Genomic DNA, 22,498 nt, shown 5'->3' on the forward strand with positions numbered 1-22,498 from the left:
CGGGGAAGGCGGCCCCGGAGCTTGGGCCCCTGCCACCCACGTGGGATGAAGCTTCTGACGAGGCCTTTGTGGCCATCTGGGAAGAGAACCAGCAGATGGACAACCTCACTGTCTCCCCGCCCCTCCCCCCATAACTCTTTCAAATAAAGAAATAAAGCTTTAAAAATATAAAAAAGAGTGGAAAAAATCCATAGGCGGTGGTGAGCTACGCAGCACCCATGCCTTGCCTGTCCCTTGGAATCATCCCCACCCATCTCCGCCAGCCCGGAGCCTCCAGGATGACGCTGGCAGCTCCTTCCGGAGCCCGGGGGTGCCCTCCCACGCTCGCCACCTCCTGTCCCCCCACCATGCCATTCACGGGCACCCCAGCCAGCCTCCTCTTTCCATGGAGTCAGCTTGCATCTCGGCCTCTAGCCAGAGCGATCCTAATCTCCTCCCTTTGTCTGGAATCTCAGAACCCGGCCAAGCAGAGGCTTGCAAACACCACGGGGCTCTGGCTCCAGCCGGGGCAGCCGCGGAGCCGCAGGTCCTGCGGGCTGGGGTGGGCCGACCCAGGAGAGACTCAGGAAGGGCGCCACGCCAGCCTGAAGCCTGGGGGAATCTTAACGTCTCCAAAGAGGCTCAGCAGAAAGCTCACGGGAGCAGGCAGCTGGACCCGGCTTTGGCAGTGGGCGTTAGGGCTGCCCTCTCCGCACCTGCCCACAGGGAGGACACGTGATCTCCCCTCCCCGAGGAAATGGGAGGTGTCAGGAAGGGGAATGGATCCTGGACGACCCCAACACTGCAGATGACTCCTCAGATGGCTGGATAGATCTACCAAAATCAGACGCATGGACGCAGAGCCTGCACTGGGTGCAGGAAACCACCCGTGCACAGAGATGAGGGTGGGGGGGACCAGTGCCGAGCAGCCAAGGGACGGGCACCACAGCCTGCTCCGCGTGGAGCTGTTTCATTCCCACCTGGCTTCATCCCCGAGTCACGCTCCACGGGGACACCGTGGGGCTGCTAAGAGGCAAACGGGAAGCGCCATGGTGCGGGCCCAGCGTCCTGTCCCACGAGGGAAGGCGGAAAGAACTGGAACGATCGGCCTGGCGGGAGACGACCCCAGAGACACGAGAGCTGCCTTTGTGGGGCCTAAGGGGTGGGCATAGGGAAACTGCGACCCCGGAGGCAGGGCTCAGCTGCTCCTCCTCGGCCCCAGCTCTCCACTCGGGCCTTGGAAAGCGGTGAGGGATGGCTAAGTGCTTGGGCCCCTGGCCTCACGTGGGAGGCCCAGAAGAAGCTCCTGGCTCAGCTCCAGCCATTGCAGCCATTTGGGGAGTAAACCACTGGATGGAAGACACCTCTTTCTCTCTCTCTCTCTGATTCTGCCTCTCTGTAACTCTGGCTTTCAAATAAATAAATAAATAAATCCTTTTAAAAAATCTTGAATAAATAATCCCATCAGGGCACAGGGTGCATGGATGGACGCGGAGAGAGCAGACACGGTAGTCCCCTACGGGACGCCGGCACTCAGGCAGAGCTCAGCCCAGCGTGCCACAGCGCCGGCCCTGGGGGTTCTTTGCAGACGGTGCTGCTTGTGTGCCAGTGCCCTACACAGGCCCAGAGTGGAAGAGCGACGCCCATCGATAAGGAAGAGAGAAGGAAGACGACCCCAGGCCTGAGCCCCGCCTCAGCCATGGCAGCCACCCGGGAGTGAACCGGGGGACAGAAGATCGTTCTGCTCCTCCCTCTCTCTCCATCCACCTGCCCTTCAAATAGGTAAAATTAACCTTGGAAAAAAATTTTACAGAAAAGATAGAATTAAAAGATAGGTGTACTTTGGTGCAAAACACTGAAATGTATGCTTGGGCCTTTCATAATAGGCATGCTCCATGAACACTGTGAAGAGCCCTCATGTGGACGCATTTCAGAGGCCTCTGCACCAACAGGCGGCCCCTTCAGCTCCACTGTGCGCTCTGCCCTGTGTGGGGGCTGTTCACCGCGGCTCTCCTCCGGCAGCAGGGCACCCCGGGCTGCTTGAGGAGACACGGCTGGAGCAGAGGACGGAGCTGGTGGGCTGGCCGGCGACTGCTGGCCGCGGGTGGGCGTTTGGCGAGTGGGTAAGGCACCGCGTGGGAAGTGCGCGAGCCGTCGCAGACTGCCAGCTCCGCTTCTGATTCCAGCTGCCTGCCAAGGGACACAGGGAGGCAGCCGGTGCTGGTTCAGAGCTGGGCCCCTGCCACCCAGGCGGGAGACCCTGATGGAGTGTCTGGCTCCTGGCTTCGGCCTGGCCTTGCCCGGGCCTCTGCAGGGTTTTGGGAAGTGAACCAGCAGTGGACGGATGACCTCTCTCTCTCTCTCTCTCTCTGCCCTCAAATAAATGAAATGAACCAGCAGTGGACGGATGACCTCTGTCTCTCTATTGCTCTCTGCCCTCAAATAAATGAAAAACAATTCTCTGTGTGTGAGTGTGTGTGTGAGTGTTTGCAGCACACACTGTTTCGGGTAAGGCATTGTTACAGAACACTGCACAGTGTGGTCCTGTGCACGGGGCGTGCTTTGGAAGCAGAGTGAAGGCGCGGGAGCCGCGCTGGAGAGCTAAGGGCGAGGCAGGGAACTTGTTCTTTGAACACGCCTGCGTCCCCTGGACAGAGACGGTCAGCGTGGACCGCTCTCATCCGATGGCTGAAGAGTAAACACAGAACAACCCGCCGAGACTTTCCCCTTGCGTTAGTCTGCCGTTTCTCCCCGCACCCCTTGTGTGCGTTTCCCTTAATGGACTGGACGCACTGATGGGCGTTTGATGCATTGGGAGCAATTTGGGGGCAACTGAAAAAGAGATTTATTTGAAAGGCAGAGCAACTGAGAGACAGAGAGACCACTGGCCTGCTGGTTCACTCCCGAGATGGCCACAACAGCCAGGGCTGGGCCAGGTCAAAGCCAGGACCACGAACTCCCACTAGTGCCCCCCACGGACGGCAGGGACACAAGGACTTGGGTCACCTTCCACTGCCTTCCCAGACTCATCAGCCAGGAGCTGGATCCGAAGCGGTGCACTGACCGGTTTCCCCGCAGCAGCGGCCCTGGACCTGGGCATTTTACCAGAGTCCACCAGACTTTCAAATATGCAGGCCCGTAAACCAGCTAGGAAATAATCCGATGGGCCAGGCAGCGCCTGAGTGCAGAGAGGCCCACCCAAGAGCAGCCCCCGCCCCATCGCTCCTGCTCCCGAACAGGATAGAAATAGCCCAGGCGTCCAGCCCCAAGGGCCGGAATCCTCAACAGCACGCACAAGAAATGAGGTCGATCTGCAGACAGGTGCGTGGAAAATGCACCAGGATATAGTGTGAGGCTGGGGGAGGGGGGCAGAGAGTTAGAGACCCACACGCATCCAAAAGGAGCTGAGGGCGCCCAGCAGCCGCAGGCAGAGCTCCCTAAGGAGATGGGGGTGGGGAGCGCTTCTCCGGGTGTCCAAAGCCGAAAATGCGCACCATGAAAAAAAGCTGCAGATTTCAAAAAATCCTGAACCAAAATGAGCCCCTCCTTGCGTTTCGTTTTCCACGAGCTTCCCGAAAGCCGCAAGGACTTGCGGGTCTGCAGCCGGGAAGGCAGTGAGCTCCCCGTCCCGGGCGGCATGCAAGCCGGGGCTGCGGACAGCTTCTCCACGCCCCGCGCAGATGATCTCAGTTCCGCTCGCCCGGAACCCCGTGCGCCTCGGAGACCGGGGAGGCCGGCCCTGCGGGTGGAGCCCGCCCTCGGGGGGAAAGGGTTAAGCGGGGGCCGGCGCTGCTGTGGGCGGGCTCGGCGATCGGCAGCGCCGGGCTCTGTTAGCCGCGTCTGAGCATCCCGGCGGGCGGCTGCGGGGACGCGCGCAAGGTGATCGCGGGGGCTGCGGGCGCGGCGCCCAGGTGAGGAGCGGGGCCGGGGAGGGGGCGATGGCGGGGCCGGGCGGCGAGCGGGGCCGCAGCCCTTTCGAGGGCGCCGGCGACTGGATCCACACGCGGCCCACCCTCACCGGGACACTGCGGGAAGGCGCCGAGCCAGGGCGAGCGGAGCCCGAGGAGGAGGAGAGGTAACCCGAGCTGGACCCGCTCCGGGAGGCTGCCCTGCGGCGGCCCCCGCCGCTGCCCGGCCCTGCGGCAGAGGGACCCCCCCACGCCCCAGGCCTCCCCAGCACTGGGACCGCAGCGCCGGGCCACCCCCGCCCGGGCTGCAGGTGCCCACGTCTCTGGAGGAGCGTGCTAAGCGGATGGCACGTTCCTCACCAGCTCCTCCTCTGCAAAGCGTTCCCCGGGCGAGGTGAGCCGCCATGGGCTTTACGGTCCCGCCTGTGTCCACTCAGCTGGCCGTGTGACCTTGGGCCAGGTGCTCCAGCTCTCTGAACCTCCATCTCCACCCCGAGAAATGGGTATCCCCACCTCTGCTCGGAGCGGGCAGCTGAACCGGCATGCAGCTAAGTTTAGCACAAGCCGGTAGAGGCTGACCCAGGGTCACTGTGGTTGGCCAGTACCTGCCTTGGGGGGTGGGGGGGGGCTACAGCCAGGGGCCTGGGGGCACAGCTGCTGAGCAGAGAGGGAAGAAGCAGCTGCGGCACCAACACCCCGGGCCTGGGCTTTCACACTGCCCCCCACCCCGCCCTGCCCTGGTCACAGGAGCCCCATCCGGCCCATCTGGAGAGCACTACCTGGGGCCAGGTCCACACGGGGGGGGGCGGGGGCTGGCGGGGCTGGGGCCGAGGCCACTCAGGGGAGGAGAGGGCTGCACAGTGTGACCAGGGTCAGCAGTGCCAGGAGGCTCGGGGAGGAGGGCTTCCTGGAGGAGGATGCTAAAGGCAAACAAGGCACAAGGTGTCTCCCCGGGCGCCTGCACTGGTCCCTGTGCCCTCCATAAACACGCCTCAGATCTCGTCCCTGCCTCCGTGCCACAGGGAATAAAACCCGGGGCTTCCCATGGCCCCTGCCAGCCCGACTTCATCTCCTGCTACTTTCTCCTCACCTCTGCCCAGCCACGCCTCTGTTGTTAAGATTTACATCTTTGAAAGGCAAAATTAGAGAGAGAGGGAGAGACAGTCATCGACTGGTTCACTCCCCAAATGGCCATTACGGCGGGGGCTGGGCCAGGCTGGAAGCAGAAGCCTGGAGCCCTGTCTGGGTCTCCTACATGGATGCAGGGACCCAAGCACGGGGCCACCTTGCGCTGCTTCCCCTGGCGCATTGGCAGGGAGCTGGAACACAAGTGGAGCAGCCAGGACTGCAACTGGCGCCCACACAGGATGCTGGCGTGGCAGGCGGCGGCTTAACCCGCTGTGCTACAGCAGCGGCCCCAAGGTTATTTCTTGAACCTTCCCGACTGGCCCCTGCCTCGGGGCCCTTGAACTTGGCTGTTTGCTCTGCCAAACACTTCTCCTCCTGTCTTCGGGGGCCTGGCTCCTTCCTCCCACTCGGGGTTTGGCGTACACGCTGCCTCGGGGCTCTGGGCACCCTGGCTTATCCAGAACGCCAGTGCTTTGAGGGCAGCCTTGTCCCTCCTGGTGGCCGCTCTGTCCCTAGGGCCAGCCACACACCCTGTGTCCCAGTGATGCGCTGACATAGACGACGGGAGAGGCCAAGGAAGAAAACTGTGCACAGAGGAAAACTGCAGGGGTGGCCCTCCTGCCTGCTGCCGCAGCTCCTTCCAGTCGCGGCCGTGTCTGACTGGCTCTCTGAGTCTCAGGGGAGGGCTCTTGTTTGTCATCATATGACCCCATTTTACTGATGCGGAGAGCAAAGGTGGCTCACCCAGGAAACGGCGAGACCGCATTCGAACGTGGGTCCCTCCCCGGAGCAGGTCCTGTCTCGTCCTCCCCTTGAGCTGGGCCTTTAAGAACAGGGTTTTAGGGACTGGCGCTGCCGCACAGTGGGTTAAGCCTCCACCCACATCCCATATTGGAGCGCTGGTTCCACGTCCAGCCGCTCCACTTGCAATCCAGCTCCCTGCTAATGCACCTGGGAGAGCAGCGGAAGATGGCCCGAGTGCTTGGGCCCCTGCACCCACGTGGGTGACCCGGATGGGGCTCCTGGCTCCAGCCTGGCCCAGCCCTGGCTTTTGTGGACATTTGGGGGAGTTTGGGGAGTGAACCAGCGGAGGGAAGAGCTCTCTCCCTCTGCTGTCACTCTGCCTGACAAATGAATGTTTTTTTTTTTTTTTTTTTTTTTGTTTTTGTTTTTTTAAAGAAACACAGCAAACTAGGATTACAGCAAGGGGAGGAGAGGGAGAGGGCGTCCCCAGCTGAAGGCGCACCAGGAGCAAAGACGCAGGGTCAAGGACAGCGCGTGGGCGCTGCAGGGGCACTGAGCCGCGGGGGGCGGCCGTAGCCTTGCTCTGTCTTCCTGAGGCCAGTGGGGAGCCGTGACGGTATGGAACAGGGCAGGGCCAGAGAGGCAGTTTCTTTTTTTTTTTTTGACAGGCAGAGTGGACAGTGAGAAAGAGAGACAAAGGTCTTCCTTTTGCCGTTGGTTCACCGCGCTGATCCGATGGCAGGAGCCAGGTACTTCTCCTGGTCTCCCAGTGGGCCATCCTCCACTGCACTCCCTGGCCACAGCAGAGAGCTGGCCTGGGAGAGGGGCAACCGGGACAGAATCCGGCACCCCGACCGGGACTAGAACCCGGTGTGCCGGCGCCGCAAGGCGGAGGATTAGCCTAGTGAGCCGCGGCGCCGGCCCAAGAGAGGCAGTTTTAAATGCAGGCCGGCAGCTGTGCCCACATGTCATCCTATTTCCCACCAGCCCCTGCCCTCACCTGTCCCCCCCCCCCTTCTCCTTTCCGGTAGGTTCATCCGGTGAGGACTGGAAGTTGAGGGCTGTAGGCCCGGGAGTCAGGCAAACCATGGCCGCCAGCCTGTGGGGCCGGGTGCGGGGCCTCCTGCTGCTGTCACTGCTGCCATCCCTGGGGGCCGGCCGCGCTCTGGGCCGGGGCTTTTCCACGCCTGTTGAAGACTCAAAATCCCACCTGACCCCAGAAGCCCACTTCCAGGGCCCTGCGGGCTCAGAGCCCAAGGCGCTGGACTTCCTGTGGGAGCACCCTAGGGATGAGAGCCCCTGGAGCCCCGAGTTCCCCCAGGCTCCTGCCGAACAAGTGCCCGGGAGGCCCGCACACCCCGGCCCCGGCCCCGGCCCCGCCCTGCATGGGCCCCCAGCAGCCCGGAGGCCTCCGAGAGGACAACTCCCAGGAACCGACGACCTGCAGCTGGCTCGAGGGCCAAGCTCCCAGGGCTGGACAGGACCTTCCGAGGCAGTGGAGCAGGAAGCACCGGCTCCCCGCCCAGGGGGACCCCCACATCTCACCTTCACCCCCACGACTCCCCGGCTTCAACTCAGGGCAGCCACGGCTCCTCCCTCCCCGTGGGAGCCTGGAGGCCGAGCAGAACAGAAACTACCTGCAGAGGAGGGGCTGCAGGCCAGAGCCAAGACTGGGGGTCCACAGACTCCTCCCTCGGCGCCCCGGGGCCCCGTGCACACTCTCGGGCCGCACGCGGGCGCTGTCGAGGGGCCGCTGCGGGAAGAAGGCGGTGGGCCAGCAGAGGACTTGCAGGAGGTGGCTCAAGGCCCCCTCGCCACCCAGCAGGGTCCAGCAGCCCCGGACAATGCTTCAGCGTCCTCTCAGGAGCCGGGGGCCCAGGCGGACTTGGCGTTGGCCCGAAGTCTCCCCCCTGCTGAGCACCTGCCAGCCGAGCCCCCAAAAGACACAGGAGCTGGGGAGACCTGGGCAGTCAGCTCCCCAGGCCCCCCGCCCAAGGATGCTGACCTCCCCAATGCTACGGCTTCCCCAGGACCCCAGCCCACAGGCCTTGCAGCTTCTGCGGCCCCCGGCGGGCAGCCAGGTGAGTGCCGGAGTGCGGGGCTGAGTGGGGCCAGGAACCGGGCATGTTCAAGGTGACCACTGGGCCTGTGTGGCTGTGACCATGCACCCCCCGGGGGGCTGGGTTTGGGGACCTGTGGGGGGCGAGCAGCGTGATGACCACTTTGTCATTGCAGAGGTCGCGGCCATGAATGGGGCAGACCCCGTCTCCCCCCAGCGGGTGAGGGGAGCGGTGGAGGCTCCAGGCACCCCCAAGTCCCTCATCCCTGGCCTCCTGGACCCTGGCCCCTCTACAAACACAACAGAGAGCCCCGTGGGGGCCCCGCAGCCAGGTGAGGGCGTGGCCCAGAACCCGCATGAGGCCCAGGTGGAGGGGGCGCAGGCTGGGAGCCGGGGAAGGCACCTGCTCACAGGGAGCGGCCGGCACGTCCTGCAGAGAGCCTGGGCTAACAAACTGACGCCCACTGGGTGCTCCAAAGCCATTCGCCCTTTGGGGCTGGGGTGTTCACACATGTAACACATATGTGCTTCGAAAAGCTCACGGGACATGGAATCAAGTGGGCGAATTTCGGTGCAGAAGAGCTGACATCCGTGTGGTCCTCTCACAGCGCACGGCTGCCGCTCGGCGTGGCATGAGCTCTCCCACGCGTGGCTTTCAGGCATTTCTGTACCTGCGTGAGCTCATCTTCTAATTCGATTTTCCGTGGCCTTCTGGAAGCCTGCTTATGTTCACAGTGGTGACTCCCAGCTCGGGCAAGTCACTGGGGGAGCTTTCTAAAACTCGCAGGGATGTGGCCTTTCGGTAAAGGTGCCCACGTCCCTCACGGGGGTGCTGGGTATGTTCCCGTTCCCACTTCCACCTCCGGGCCTGGCTGTTAAGGGCGTTTGGGGAGTGAACCAGCAGATGGGAGCTCTTGGCCTCTTAAAAATAATTAATTAATTAAAAAATCCAGTGCCCAGGCCCCCTCCCAAGAAATCCCAGCTCCTGGGTCTCCACGTGATGCTGACCTGCAGGCGGTGCTGAGAACCGGGTGAACTCAGCAGCACAGCTCCGTTTCCGTTTCGGGTTCATCCTGGCACACGCCGCCCGGCGCACACCACCGGCTGCCGCCTCCATGGTGCAGGCGTGCTTGGAAAAGTCGCATGAGCCCCAAGCACACTGGAGAACAGTGGGAAATCCAAAATGCTCTGCTTTCCTGTTCTTGCAGATGAACCCGAGGAGTGGCCCGGGCGCCCCCAAAGCCATCCCCCGGCGCCCCCAGTCCAGGCCCCCTCGACGTCGCGCCGGGGCCTCATTCGAGTCACCACCCAGCGAGCCCTCGGCCAGCCTCTGGCTCCGGAGCCCTCGGCCAGCTCCACAGCTCCAGCCCCGGCCTCCAGCCCCCCGGCCAACGCCACGGCACCGCCGCTGCGCTGGGGGCCTCTGCGGCGGGTGCTGAGCTTTTCCTGGGAGCTGCACGTCTACGGGGTGGGGGTGCTCTTCCTGCTGCCCGCCCTGCTGGCGCTGGCCACGCTGGCGGCCGCCCCGACCGGGCCCCGGCTGGCGCTAGCGGCGGCCGCGCTGGTGCTGGTGGCTTCAGGGCTGCGCGCCGCCTACATGCTCACCGACCCGTACGGCTCGCAGGCGCGGCTGGGCCCGCGCGCAGGCCTGGTGCTCTACAACCTGCCCTTCCCCCTGCTGCTCACCGCGCTGGCGGCCCTCACCTTGCTCGGCCTGGGCGCCGGGCTGCCGCCGCCGCTGCAGAACTCGCTCTTGCTGGCAGCCTTGGCGCTGGCGCATGGCGCGGGGCTGCTCGCCACAGACCTGCTGTCGGCGCGGCCCGCGCTCAACCTCCTGGCGCAGGGCTTGTCGTGCGCCTGGGGCGCGTCGGTGGCTCTGGGCACGCTGTGCCTGTGCCGCCGCCGCCTGCTGCACGGGCCGCGGGGTTGGGATGCCAGGCCGGGCCCGCGGCTGCTGGCCGTGGCGGGCGCGCTGGGGCTGCTGGCCAGCGGTTTGCAGCTGGCGGCCGCGCTCTGGCTGTACCCGGGCCCGGGCCGCGTGGGCCGCTTCTCGTGGGCCTGGTGGGGCGTCCACTTCTGGCTGCGCCTGCTGGAGCTGACTTGGGCGCTCGCCATGGCGCTGGCCGCGGTGGCCGCGGCGCGACCCCGGCCACCCACGGAGCACGCCTGCTGGGCCAAGCTGCTGAGGCTGGCGTGCCCCGCGCCTTCGGGCAAGAGCGAGGTGCCCGAGCGGCCCAATAACTGCTACGCGGGGTCCAGTGGCGTCGGCGCAGGCGGCCTGGACATCAGCAAGAGCCTCATCCGCAACCCGGCAGAGGCCGGTGGGCCGCCCGCCACGCCCAACTCGGGGGCTTGGGGCTCAGCCGCGTCGCTGGGCCGCGGTCCCCACGGTGGTCCGGGGCTGTCCCGAGGCAGCGTGGGGCCAGCGCCGTCGCTGAGCGAGCTGGACTTGCGGCCACCGTCGCCCATCAACTTGAGCCGTAGCATCGACGCGGCGCTCTTCCGGGAGCACCTGGTGCGGGACAGCGTGTTCCGGCGCTGCGGCCTGCGCGGCCTGGCCTCCCCGCAGCCGGGGGGCTCCCTGCGGCAGCGCCGGGGCAGCCACGCGGACGCCGAGCCCGACGCCGCGGGCGCCTCGCTCCTCCGCTCCGGCCGCTGCCGGTCACTCAGCGACGTGCGCGTGCGCGGCCCGGTGCCCCCGCACGTGGCCGACGAGCCCGACGGGGCAGGCGGGGTAGCCTCCGGCAGCTCCCTGGACAGCTTCTCCAAGGGCTCGCTCAAGATCAGCTGGAACCCGTGGCGCCACGGGCTGTCGTCGGTGGACAGTCTGCCCCTGGATGAGCTGCCCAGCACTGTGCAGCTGCTGCCTGCGCCGGCCCCAGCCCCGGCCCCGGCCCCGGCCCCAGCCCCAGCCCGGCCCGGGGAGCCCCGCAGCGAGCCCCAGGCGCGCGGCAAGCCCGGGGACTCCCGAAGCGCCTCCAGTGATACCATCGAGCTCTGAGCGGCCGCCGGGGCAGCTGGACGTGAACTCGCCCCTCCCTTTCTGTCTTCAAATCTTATTTTTTTTTTTTTCAGCGGGTATTTTGCACAGAGGCCGTGACTTCCGCGGAACACAGGGTGGACATGTGTGGGTCTGGGCGTGTGGGACTCACGAGACCTGGTGCCCGGATTCCCGGGCGCAGAGAGATGAACCTTGGCTTGTCAAGGTAGCCTGTCCTCTTTGTGCCAAAGAAATAAACCCTTGGGACTTGGCTTACGCCTCCTTCTGGCCAGGCGGGGCTCCCGCCGGGAGGTACCAGCCCCCGGGATTGGGGGGCGCACCGCCTGCGGCTCCGCCTGCAGAAGCCCCACATGGGGACGGGGAGTGGAGTGGAGAGGAGCCGCGGGCCCGCACACAGCACAGCCCCGCGTTCCCCTGAACACTTCCCCGGGAGGGGCGGCACAGGCAACGAGACCGACCGAAGCGTCTCCACTTTCCAAGACTTTATTTCCTGAGATCAGTGCATCAGTCAGAGGCTGCGGGTGGGGTGGGGGCGCGGTGAACACGGAGCAGAGCAGGGGGCAGCATGCAGCTCCCAGCAGGGCCCCCTCGCCCTAGGCAGGGGCCGAGGCTCATGGGCAGCCCCCAGCGCACGCGCTGCCGCCTGTCCAGTGCTCCCCGGCCAGGACCAGCATCTGCCTTCGGGGCTGCTTTTCCCGGACCCCGAGAGGCAGGCGGGGGTGCGCACCCCACTCTCCACGACAAGCCGAGCTGCCCCGACCCCGTGGGCGGGGGCTCATCTGCCCTTGATGAAGCCCTCGAGCACGCGGTCACTGCGCTCCGACAGCCAGTAGCCGGTCATGGCCGCCACGGCCCCGATGAAGATGGCGGTGAACACCAGGTCGCCCTTGGCGGCCAGCGTGGCCAGGGCGCAGATGATGACCCCGAAGAACATCTGCTGCAGCACCACCAGCTCGTCCTCGGTCATCTCGGAGAAGAAGCCCGCGGACTCTGGGCAGGGGCGCGGCCGTCACCCGACGCCAAGCGGGCTGCCCTGGACCCCGGGGAGGCCGAGGGTCCTCCCCTCCCCTCCCCTCTCCTCCCGGGGCTCACCTGGCACCTGCTCCTTCACGCAGAGGCCGCCCACCTGCTTGTAGCCCTCGGCGCAGACGCAGCGGTAGCCGCCCTCGGTGTTCTCACAGCGCTCGTCCTGGCCCGGACACACCACCGTCTCACACTCGTCTACATCTGCAGCAGGGGCAGGGGCGTGGCGCTGACCCGCGGCCCGGCTTCACGCACCCAGCCCCTCCCCCACCGCACGCCTGCGGGGGCCGCGCACTCACCGAGACACTTGGAGCCCACTTGCTGGTAGCCGGGGCTGCACTTCTTGCAGCGGCCCGGCCCCGCCCCCATGCAGCCCAGGCAGGCCTTGGCACAGTCTGGACAGAGAGAGAGAGAAGCGTGAGGGGCTCCGTGGCTCGGAGGGCGGGCGCGGGCCGGGGGCTGGGTGGACACGGACCTCGGCACTCGTAGGAGCCCTCCGTGTTCACGCAGAACTGGTCGGCCGCACAGGTGGCTCGCTCGGTGCCGCACTCGTCGATGTCTGCAGAGAGGGGCGGGGTGGGAAGAGCACACTCGCCCAGCAGGGGGCGGCTGCGGCCCCTCCCTGCCCTGCCAGGGGCCACAGTCTCCAGGGCACCTGCCGTGGAAGGGGGCCAGCAGCCTGGCCACAGGACAGTGCCTGCACGTGGTTCTTCCCTCGCCTGACGGAGCAGCGAGGCGGCGGGCGCCCGGTGCTTGGATGACCGACAGGAAGCTCCCCGTCAGCCTGGACCACTCGCTTCACAGCTGGGCCGAGAGAAAAACCTCTGGGGACGGCCACTGTCGCAGGGAACCTATCCCAGACGGCAGCCTGGCCCGCACCCTTGTCTACTTAGGCGGCCAGGCACGGGGTAAGCCTGACCCCCAGCTGCGGGACCCTCATTCCCCTAGCTAGCCCCTCCTCAATTTTCAACACTTGGCAGGAATGACACCTCCTGCAGGAAGCCTTCCCTGGTTCCTCCGCACCTCCTCCACTGAGCTAGATTCGGGATTCCCCACGCACAGGTTGGCGTGCCCTGTAGTGCCTGGTTGACCGTCGGCCTCTCCAGCAAGGCTGAGAGCACTGGAGATGGCAACTGTGTCGGTGGAGGCCCCGCGCGCGCGTGTGGGACCGAGCCAGGCCCCAGTACCCCAGCACTCACCCACACACTTGAGGTGGTGCAGAGCCCAGCCCTTCTTGCACTGCAAACAGTTTGATTCCTCGGGCCCAGAGCAGCGGGCACAGGGGCCGAAACAAGCTGCGTGGAACAGGCAGTGTGAGGGCAGGCTGGCCGGTGTCCCCCCTCCCCCCGCTCCACCCCAGCCCCACGCCGCAGCCTCTGGCTACCTACCGGAACACACCAGATGGCTGGCGTTGCGCCCTGCCTCGAAGTAGCCCAGGCCACACTGGCCGCAGGCCTCGCCCCCGTAGCCGGCCTGGCAGTCGCAGTGCCCAGTGCCCCCTCGCGTCCCTTCCCCGTCACAGCGCCCGTGGCCACCGCAGGGCCTCTCTGCGCCCCCGGGACAGGCTGTGGGCAGACAGCAAACTGGGTGAGACCCCGTGCATAACCTGGACATAGCAGAGAATTCGTCCTACACGTCACTAAACGGGGGCCCGGCAGCCAGGCGGGAGCCGAGCTCACAGGGCCACAGCTCACCAGACCCCGGCCTCGGCAGCCCCTCCCCTCCCCCAAGAGGAGCTTCCGGAACTCACGGAGGCAGGAGGGCCCGAAGGTGCCTGCAGGACAGCACAGCTTGAGGGAGTCTGAGCAGAGCCACTGGAAGAGGTCGGGGGCCTCCTGCTGCCTGGGCGGGGAGGGTGCGGCAGGCACTGAGGCTGCGCCGGGCGACTGCCCGGCCCCCGCCCCCCACGGCCCACGATCGATCCGGCCTCTCTTGGACAGAAGCCGGGCCCCCAGCTGGAATGTGTGTGCCGCCGGCTCCCGGGCACTCACTTGTGGAACCACCAGCTCTCCACCAACTCCTCGCTCAGCTCCAGCAGGCGGTGGCACTCCAGGTCCGACTTGCCGCACACGGTCTCCAGCACCTCCACCAGGCGGGTCTCACTGCGGACAGGGGACGATGGGAACGCCACACCCCCCCGCCCTTGACAACACCCAGCGGGAGACCAAGGGGCATACAGGAAGGGCTGTTGTTTCAGGACCCACACAGACCTGGGTTTAAACCTCATGCAACCTTGAGTAAGTCCCCTAACCTCGGTTGTCCCATCTGTGAAATGGGGACAGTAGCTCCCCCTGAAGGCTCATTGCAAAACGCCTCATCCCTTGCGTCTGAACAATGAAACACAACGCCCCGGGCTGGGGGAGGGGCGCTTGGTGTAGCGACCCTGGGGCTCCCGGGTTCAAGGCTCAGCTCCGCCTCCACTCCAGAGTCCAGCTTCCTGCTGATGCCCACTCTGGGAGGTGGCAGCTGATGGCTCAGGTGGTCCGGTCCCTGCCTCCATGGGGGAAACCGGTCTTCAGCCCGTCCCAGCCCCAGCTGCTGTGGGCAACTGGAGAGTGGTGGGGAGATCTCTTTCTGTCTCCCTCTCTCTGCCTGTCAAAGCAGACAGCACAGACTGGCAAGGAAGTGGGGACAGTGGAGCCGCCGGCCCCCCAGGGGGGGAAGCAGAATGGCACACAATGGGGAAGACGGCTCCTCCCCAGCTTACACATGGCGTCACCACGTGACTCAGCAACCCCGCGCCTGGACGTTCTCCCCAAAACAGGGAGACCAGGAGTCAAGACAAGACCTTGCAGGCGAGCGCTCACAGCAGCGCCGCTTACAAAGGAAGCGAGCCCAGCGCCCGGGGACTGAGCAGACTCCATGGTGGGGGGCCCGGTCAGCCCTTGGCTTCTGCACCCGCGCTATTCAACCAACCTCAGGTTCAAGGTATTAAAAAAAATACATGGCCGGCGCTGCGGCTCACTAGGCTAATCCTCCGCCTTGCGTCGCCGGCACAACGGGTTCTAGCCCTGGTCGGGGCGCCGGATTCTGTCCCGGTTGCCCCTCTTCCAGGCCAGCTCTCTGCTGTGGCCCGGGAGTGCAGTGGAGGATGGCCCAAGTGCTTGGGCCCTGCACCCCATGGGAGACCAGAAGCACCTGGCTCCTGGCTTCAGATCAGCGCGGTGCACCGGCCACAGCGGTCATTGGGAGGTGAACCAACGGAAAAAGAAAGACCTCCCTCTCTCTCTCTCACTGTCCACTCTGTCTGCCAAAATAAATAAATAAATAAACACACAAACACTGCACCTGTGCTGACCATGTACAGACGCACTTTCTTCCTTAGCAACCCCGTGCCACGGCGTGCCAGCATTTATGCTCGAACAGGCGCTACCAGCCACCAGAGATGATTCCAGTCTACAGGAGGACGTGTGCCCGGATTACAAGTACCTACAGACTTCAGTATCCGCGGGGAGTCCGAGCACCGACCTCCCGCCAACACTGCGTACACAACGTAAAAGCACTGTGTGGTGACCAGTACTCCAGCCGCACACAGCACTGTGGTGACCAGTACTCCAGCCGCACACAGCACTGTGGTGACCAGTACTCCAGCTGCACACAGCACTGTGGTGACCAGTACTCCAGCTGCACACAGCACTGTGTGGTGACCAGTACTCCAGCTGCACACAGCACTGTGTGGTGACCAGTACTCCAGCCGCACACAGCACTGTGGGAACCAGTACTCCAGCCGCACACAGCACTGTGTGGTGACCAGTACTCCAGCTGCACACAGCACTGTGTGGTGACCAGTACTCCAGCTGCACACAGCACTGTGGTGACCAGTACTCCAGCCGCACACAGCACTGTGTGGTGACCAGTACTCCAGCTGCACACAGCACTGTGGGAACCAGTACTCCAGCTGCACACAGCACTGTGTGGTGACCAGTACTCCAGCTGCACACAGCACTGTGTGGTGACCAGTACTCCAGCCGCACACAGCACTGTGGGAACCAGTACTCCAGCCGCACACAGCACTGTGTGGTGACCAGTACTCCAGCTGCACACAGCACTGTGTGGTGACCAGTACTCCAGCTGCACACAGCACTGTGGTGACCAGTACTCCAGCTGTAGACAGCACTGTGGTGACCAGTACTCCAGCTGTAGACAGCACTGTGGTAAGCAGTACTCCAGCTGCACACAGCACTGTGTGGTGACCAGTACTCCAGCTGCACACAGCACTGTGGTGACCAGTACTCCAGCTGCACACAGCACTGTGTGGTGACCAGTACTCCAGCTGCACACAGCACTGTGTGGTGACCAGTACTCCAGCTGCACACAGCACTGTGTGGTGATCAGTACTCCAGCTGCACACAGCACTGTGGTGATCAGTACTCCAGCTGCAAACAGCACTGTGTGGTGACCAGTACTCCAGCTGCACACAGCACTGTGTGGTGACCAGTACTCCAGCTGCACACAGCACTGTGTGGTGACCAGTACTCCAGCTGCACACAGCACTGTGTGGTGACCAGTACTCCAGCCGCACACAGCACTGTGGTAACCAGTACTCCAGCTGCACACAGCACTGTGGTGATCAGTACTCCAGCTGCACACAGCACTGTGTGGTGACCAGTACTCCAGCTGTACACAGCACTGTGGTGACCAGTACTCCAGCTGCACACAGCACTGTGTGGTGACCAGTACTCCAGCTGCACACAGCACTGTGGTGATCAGTACTCTAGCTGCACACAGCACTGTGGGAACCAGTACTCCAGCCGCACACAGCACTGTGGTGACCAGTACTCCAGCCGCACACAGCACTGTGTGGTGACCAGTACTCCAGCCGCACACAGCACTGTGTGGTGACCAGTACTCCAGCTGCACACAGCACTGTGGTGACCAGTACTCCAGCCGCACACAGCACTGTGTGATCAGTACTCCAGCTGCACACAGCACTGTGTGGTGACCAGTACTCCAGCTGCACACAGCACTGTGGTGATCAGTACTCCAGCTGTACACAGCACTGTGGTGACCAGTACTCCAGCTGCACACAGCACTGTGGTGATCAGTACTCCAGCTGCACACAGCACTGTGGTGACCAGTACTCCAGCTGCACACAGCACTGTGTGGTGACCAGTACTCCAGCTGCACACAGCACTGTGTGGTGACCAGTACTCCAGCTGCACACAGCACTGTGGTGACCAGTACTCCAGCCGCACACAGCACTGTGGTAACCAGTACTCCAGCTGCACACAGCACTGTGGTGATCAGTACTCCAGCTGCACACAGCACTGTGGTGACCAGTACTCCAGCTGCACACAGCACTGTGTGGTGACCAGTACTCCAGCTGCACACAGCACTGTGTGGTGACCAGTACTCCAGCTGCACACAGCACTGTGTGGTGACCAGTACTCCAGCTGCATACAGCACTGTGTGGTGACCAGTACTCCAGCTGTACACAGCACTGTGGTGACCAGTACTCCAGTTGCACACAGCACTGTGTGGTGACCAGTACTCCAGCTGCACACAGCACTGTGTGGTGACCAGTACTCCAGCTGCATACAGCACTGTGTGGTGACCAGTACTCCAGCTGTACACAGCACTGTGGTGACCAGTACTCCAGCTGCACACAGCACTGTGTGGTGACCAGTACTCCAGCTGCACACAGCACTGTGGTGATCAGTACTCTAGCTGCACACAGCACTGTGGGAACCAGTACTCCAGCCGCACACAGCACTGTGGTGACCAGTACTCCAGCTGCACAAAGCACTGTGTGGTGACCAGTACTCCAGCTGCACATAGCACTGTGATAACCAGTACTCCAGCTGCACACAGCACTGTGGTGACCAGTACTCCAGCTGCACACAGCACTGTGTGGTGACCAGTACTCCAGCTGTACACAGCACTGTGGTGACCAGTACTCCAGCTGCACACAGCACTGTGGTGACCAGTACTCCAGCCGCACACAGCACTGTGGTGACCAGTACTCCAGCTGCACACAGCACTGTGGTGACCAGTACTCCAGCCGCACACAGCACTGTGGTGACCAGTACTCCAGCTGCACACAGCACTGTGTGGTGACCAGTACTCCAGCTGCACACAGCACTGTGGTGACCAGTACTCCAGCCGCACACAGCACTGTGGTGACCAGTACTCCAGCTGCACACAGCACTGTGTGGTGACCAGTACTCCAGCTGCACACAGCACTGTGTGGTGACCAGTACTCCAGCTGTACACAGCACTGTGGTGACCAGTACTCCAGCCGCACACAGCACTGTGTGGTGACCAGTACTCCAGCTGCACATAGCACTGTGCGGTGACCAGTACTCCAGCCGCACACAGCACTGTGTGGTGACCAGTACTCCAGCCGCACACAGCACTGTGTGGTGACCAGTACTCCAGCTGCACACAGCACTGTGTGGTGACCAGTACTCCAGCTGCACACAGCACTGTGGGAACCAGTACTCCAGCCGCACACAGCACTGTGTGGTGACCAGTACTCCAGCTGCACACAGCACTGTGTGGTGACCAGTACTCCAGCTGCACACAGCACTGTGGTGACCAGTACTCCAGCCGCACACAGCACTGTGTGATCAGTACTCCAGCTGCACACAGCACTGTGTGGTGACCAGTACTCCAGCTGCACACAGCACTGTGGTGATCAGTACTCCAGCTGTACACAGCACTGTGGTGACCAGTACTCCAGCTGCACACAGCACTGTGGTGATCAGTACTCCAGCTGCACACAGCACTGTGGTGGTGACCAGTACTCCAGCCGCACACAGCACTGTGGGAACCAGTACTCCAGCTGCACACAGCACTGTGTGGTGACCAGTACTCCAGCTGCACACAGCACTGTGTGGTGACCAGTACTCCAGCTGTACACAGCACTGTGGTGACCAGTACTCCAGCCGCACACAGCACTGTGTGGTGACCAGTACTCCAGGTGCACATAGCACTGTGCGGTGACCAGTACTCCAGCCGCACACAGCACTGTGTGGTGACCAGTACTCCAGCCGCACACAGCACTGTGTGGTGACCAGTACTCCAGCTGTACACAGTACTGTGGTGACCAGTACTCCAGCCGCACACAGCACTGTGTGGTGACCAGTACTCCAGCTGCACACAGCACTGTGGTGACCAGTACTCCAGCTGCACACAGCACTGTGGTAACCAGTACTCCAGCTGCACACAGCACTGTGGTAACCAGTACTCCAGCTACACACAGCACTGTGGTAACCAGTACTCCAGCCGCACACAGCACTGTGTGGTGACCAGTACTCCAGCCGCACACAGCACTGTGTGGTGACCAGTACTCCAGCCGCACACAGCACTGTGTGTGACCAGTACTCCAGCCGCACACAGCACTGTGTGGTGACCAGTACTCCAGCCGCACACAGCACTGTGTGGTGACCAGTACTCCAGCCGCACACAGCACTGTGTGGTGACCAGTACTCCAGCTGCACACAGTACTGTGTGGTGACCAGTACTCCAGCTGCACACAGCACTGTGGGAACCAGTACTCCAGCTGCACACAGCACTGTGGTGACCAGTACTCCAGCTGCACACAGCACTGTGTGGTGACCAGTACTCCAGCTGCACACAGCACTGTGTGGTGACCAGTACTCCAGCTGCACACAGCACTGTGGTGATCAGTACTCCAGCCGCACACAGCACTGTGGTGACCAGTACTCCAGCTGCACACAGCACTGTGGTAACCAGTACTCCAGCTGCACACAGCACTGTGTGGTGACCAGTACTCCAGCTGCACACAGCACCGTGTGGTGACCAGTACTCCAGCCGCACACAGCACTGTGTGGTGACCAGTACTCCAGCTGTACACAGCACTGTGGTGACCAGTACTCCAGCCGCACACAGCACTGTGGTGACCAGTACTCCAGCTGCACACAGTACACCGTGGCAGACAGCAACCAGGCCCTGGCACAGGTGTCAGGGACGACGATCCCGGAAGACGGGACGCTAAGAGGCAGCAGCCCGGCCCCAAGGCCACAGCACGCGGTGCCAACGCAGTCGCGAGCCCAGAGGGATTTCTGCCTGACTAAAGCTCACCGGTGGGTGTGGGCTGGGGCGGGGAGGATGAGGCGGGAGTGCCGAATGGGCGTGAGGTTTCTTCTCAGGGTGATGAAATGTTCTAGGGCAGACAGTGGCGATGGCTGCTCCACACTGGGCATGCACGACACGTCCCTAACGGCAAGTTTCCTGAATTTCACTGCGAAACAACGAATCAATGATGCAGAGCACCATGTATCCACAGGGCCTGGCACGGTGCATCACACAGAGGAGGAGCTGACTAAAGAAAGTCCCCTGGGAGCCAGCACCATCGCGTAGCGGGTAAAGCCACTGCCTGCGCTGCCAGTGTCCCATATGGGCAGCCGGAGTCCCGGCTGCTCCACTTCCGACCCAGCTCTCTGCTGTGGCCTGGGAAAGCAGAAGATGGCCCAAGCACTTGGGTCCCCTGCACCCACGTGGGAGACCTGGAAAAGCTCCTGGCTTTGGATCGGCGCAGCTCTGGCCGTTGCAGCCAATTGAGGAGTGAACTATCGGATGGAAGACCTCTCTCTCTGCCTCTGCCTTTCAAATACATAAATTATAAAAAAAAAAAAAAAAAAAAAAAAAAACAAACCACCCAGGAGCCAATTCAGAGCTGTGGTGCCTTCAGGTTATCCAGGCCAGCGCTCGCTCACTTTTCCCCACGAGGGGAGTGAGGCCCACGGAGGGAAGAGTAACAGAGGCTTTCCTTCCAGTGGTTATCACAGTCCTCCAACGTGGGCAAACAGGTGTATTCCCGTTTCACAGGGGAGCACCCGCGGCTGTGCGAGCAGAGCTGCCTTCCCTGGGTCACCAGCCGTGAACCCGACCACCTGCTCCTCTGTCTCACCTGCAGGCTCAGGCCTGTCTACACCAGCTCCTGCCTTCCCAGGGCTTTCCCCTCCTGACCACCCTCCAGTCCCGACTTCTCCCCAGCCCCGGGTCAACCCGGATCTCTCAACGCAGCCGGTTCCCGATCCCACGCCTCCCCTGAACCTCGGCCATCTCAGCAGAGAGCCACAGGACTCCCCCAGGTGCTCACGGCCCAAACTGGGCACACGTCTTTTCTTCCACGTTTCCTCTCGAGTCTCCTGACGAAGCCATGGCCAAGTCTGCAGGCCAGCCTGTGATGCGCCCCGGCCTCCACCCCGGGCCCACGTCTGTCTGTGGTACTGCAGCCCAGTGCCCTCATAAAGGCACCCATAGACCACACCATCTCTGCTCAAATCCTCCCAACGGCCTCCCATGGCACTCAGCCACGTCTGAAAGCCTGTCTGGGCCTCTGCCATCAGCTTCTAGCACCTTCCACCGTTCACGCCACCCTCAGTCCCCACAGACCCCTCCCACAACCCTCCCACGGCCTGCCTGCTCCCCTGGGGTCTTCAGCACCCGGCCCCACCCTCTCCCGCAGCCCACCTTGGGCTAGATTATTTATTTTCATAGTCTCTTCAGCAAGAACAGAACCTCCAGCAAGATGATGCTTGTTCCGTGAGTTAGCGCCCCACCCCCAGGGAGCCCCCAGACCCCACCAGGAAAGCAGAGAGTGGGAGTGAAGACTGTCCCAGCCCCAGCCCCAGCCCCTCACCTGTCCTTGTACTTGGACAACTTCTCCTCCTCCCAGGCAGTGTTCCCACCTCCAAAGCTGTCCCGGATGGTTCTCTCCAGGCCCTGGAAACAATGCAGAGGATCAGTTAACAGCCTGGCGCACGCAGCACGCCCACCCACCTCACTTCACTGCCCGCACACAGGCCGCCTGCGCAGCGACCACGCCGAGACCTGGCCCCTCCCTGGAGCCTGCGGGGCACCCACCTTGTTGAAGCTGTCCACCAGTCCCCGGCAGGTACGACACGGGTGGGGCTCCAGCGGGGGGGAAGGCTGGGGAGGCGGAGAGGGCTGGAGACACGCTGGGCGCGGGAGGCTGAGGAAGAGGCTCAGGCCCCACAGCAGAGCGGGGCCCAGCCCCCTCGGCGGCCGGGGGGCCATGCTTCCCAGGCTGGGGCACCTGCAGAGAGAGAGCGTGGGGAGGTGTCACGCAGGGGCCGGGCCCAGATCCCAGAAACAAGGGTCAGTGCTAAGGTGGCACGGGGCAGGGGGTCCCAACCTGCGTTTTTAAAGGGGGACAGAACAGGGTACCGCAGGGCAAGGGGGAGGGGTGGGACCCCAGGAGGGAGGGGAGCGAGTTATCCGCGCCGCATGGGGAGAGTGGCCCGGGCCCTGGGCACGGGGGGCAGGAGTCAGCCCATCGTGTTAGGGCCTGAGTAAGAACCCTGCGGGGCCGGGTCGGCAGAAACAGGGAGACCGGGTCAGATTCCAAATACTGAGGCGGAGGAGACCGGATGGGCGGCCCCGGGGGAGGAGCCCGGATCCGGATATGAGGAGAAGGGTCGGTTTCTGGGAGGCCCGCGAGCCGGCGGGGAAGGGTCCAGACCCGCCTAGACCGCCGAGGAGGAGGAAGCGACTGGCTCAGCCCGCGGGCGCCGGCGGCCCAGTGTCCCCAACGCCGCCGCCGCCGCCGCCGCCACCGCCTGCGTGAAACGCACGGCCTCGCCCGGCGCCGCAGCCCGGGGGCGGGGCCCGCCGTGCAGCCAATGGCGGCGGGCCATGTGCCGTTACGTCACCCGGAGCCCGCCA

The 22,498-nt window shown here is 63.6% G+C and overlaps 2 protein-coding genes across 10 annotated transcripts; one reads left to right on the forward strand and one right to left on the reverse strand.

Annotated features, from left to right (window-relative positions):
- The first annotated feature begins 3,752 nt into the window (after positions 1-3,752).
- Positions 3,753-11,070, forward strand: PRRT3 (proline rich transmembrane protein 3). Of its 4 annotated transcripts, none has more exons than XM_008249933.5 (4): positions 3,753-3,890; positions 6,791-7,840; positions 7,995-8,150; positions 9,027-11,070. In XM_008249933.5, exons 2-4 carry the CDS (start codon positions 6,847-6,849, stop codon positions 10,817-10,819), a joined length of 2,943 nt encoding a protein of 980 aa, XP_008248155.4. In that variant the 5' UTR covers positions 3,753-3,890; positions 6,791-6,846; the 3' UTR covers positions 10,820-11,070. The 4 variants fall into 4 exon arrangements, with proteins under 4 accessions (XP_008248155.4, XP_017193873.4, XP_051687947.3 ...); XM_051831987.3 differs by lacking the exon at positions 3,753-3,890 and adding an exon at positions 3,902-4,054; XM_070051122.2 differs by lacking the exon at positions 3,753-3,890 and adding an exon at positions 4,063-4,281.
- A 216-nt stretch (positions 11,071-11,286) lies between these two features.
- On the reverse strand, positions 11,287-22,443 carry CRELD1 (CRELD disulfide isomerase 1). Of its 6 annotated transcripts, XM_070051132.2 has the most exons (12): positions 22,296-22,410; positions 21,677-21,869; positions 21,453-21,535; positions 19,889-20,048; positions 13,834-13,944; positions 13,593-13,684; positions 13,231-13,407; positions 13,042-13,137; positions 12,318-12,401; positions 12,142-12,237; positions 11,912-12,046; positions 11,287-11,809 (listed from the first exon to the last, which is right to left on the reverse strand). In XM_070051132.2, the coding sequence occupies exons 4-12, from the start codon at positions 20,008-20,010 to the stop codon at positions 11,595-11,597; spliced, it is 1,128 nt and encodes a 375-aa protein (XP_069907233.1). In that variant the 5' UTR covers positions 20,011-20,048; positions 21,453-21,535; positions 21,677-21,869; positions 22,296-22,410; the 3' UTR covers positions 11,287-11,594. The 6 variants fall into 6 exon arrangements, 5 of the variants coding, with proteins under 5 accessions (XP_069907233.1, XP_051687981.3, XP_051687982.3 ...); XR_016215087.1 differs by lacking the exon at positions 19,889-20,048 and having other exon boundaries at positions 13,231-13,448; positions 22,296-22,427; XM_051832021.3 differs by lacking the exon at positions 19,889-20,048 and having other exon boundaries at positions 22,296-22,443.
- Positions 22,444-22,498: the final 55 nt, after the last annotated feature.

Source organism: Oryctolagus cuniculus, chromosome 10 (assembly GCF_051225735.1).
Source record: "Oryctolagus cuniculus isolate XC-2025 breed Fujian yellow rabbit chromosome 10, ASM5122573v1, whole genome shotgun sequence".
Taxonomy (NCBI): Eukaryota; Metazoa; Chordata; class Mammalia; order Lagomorpha; family Leporidae; genus Oryctolagus; species Oryctolagus cuniculus.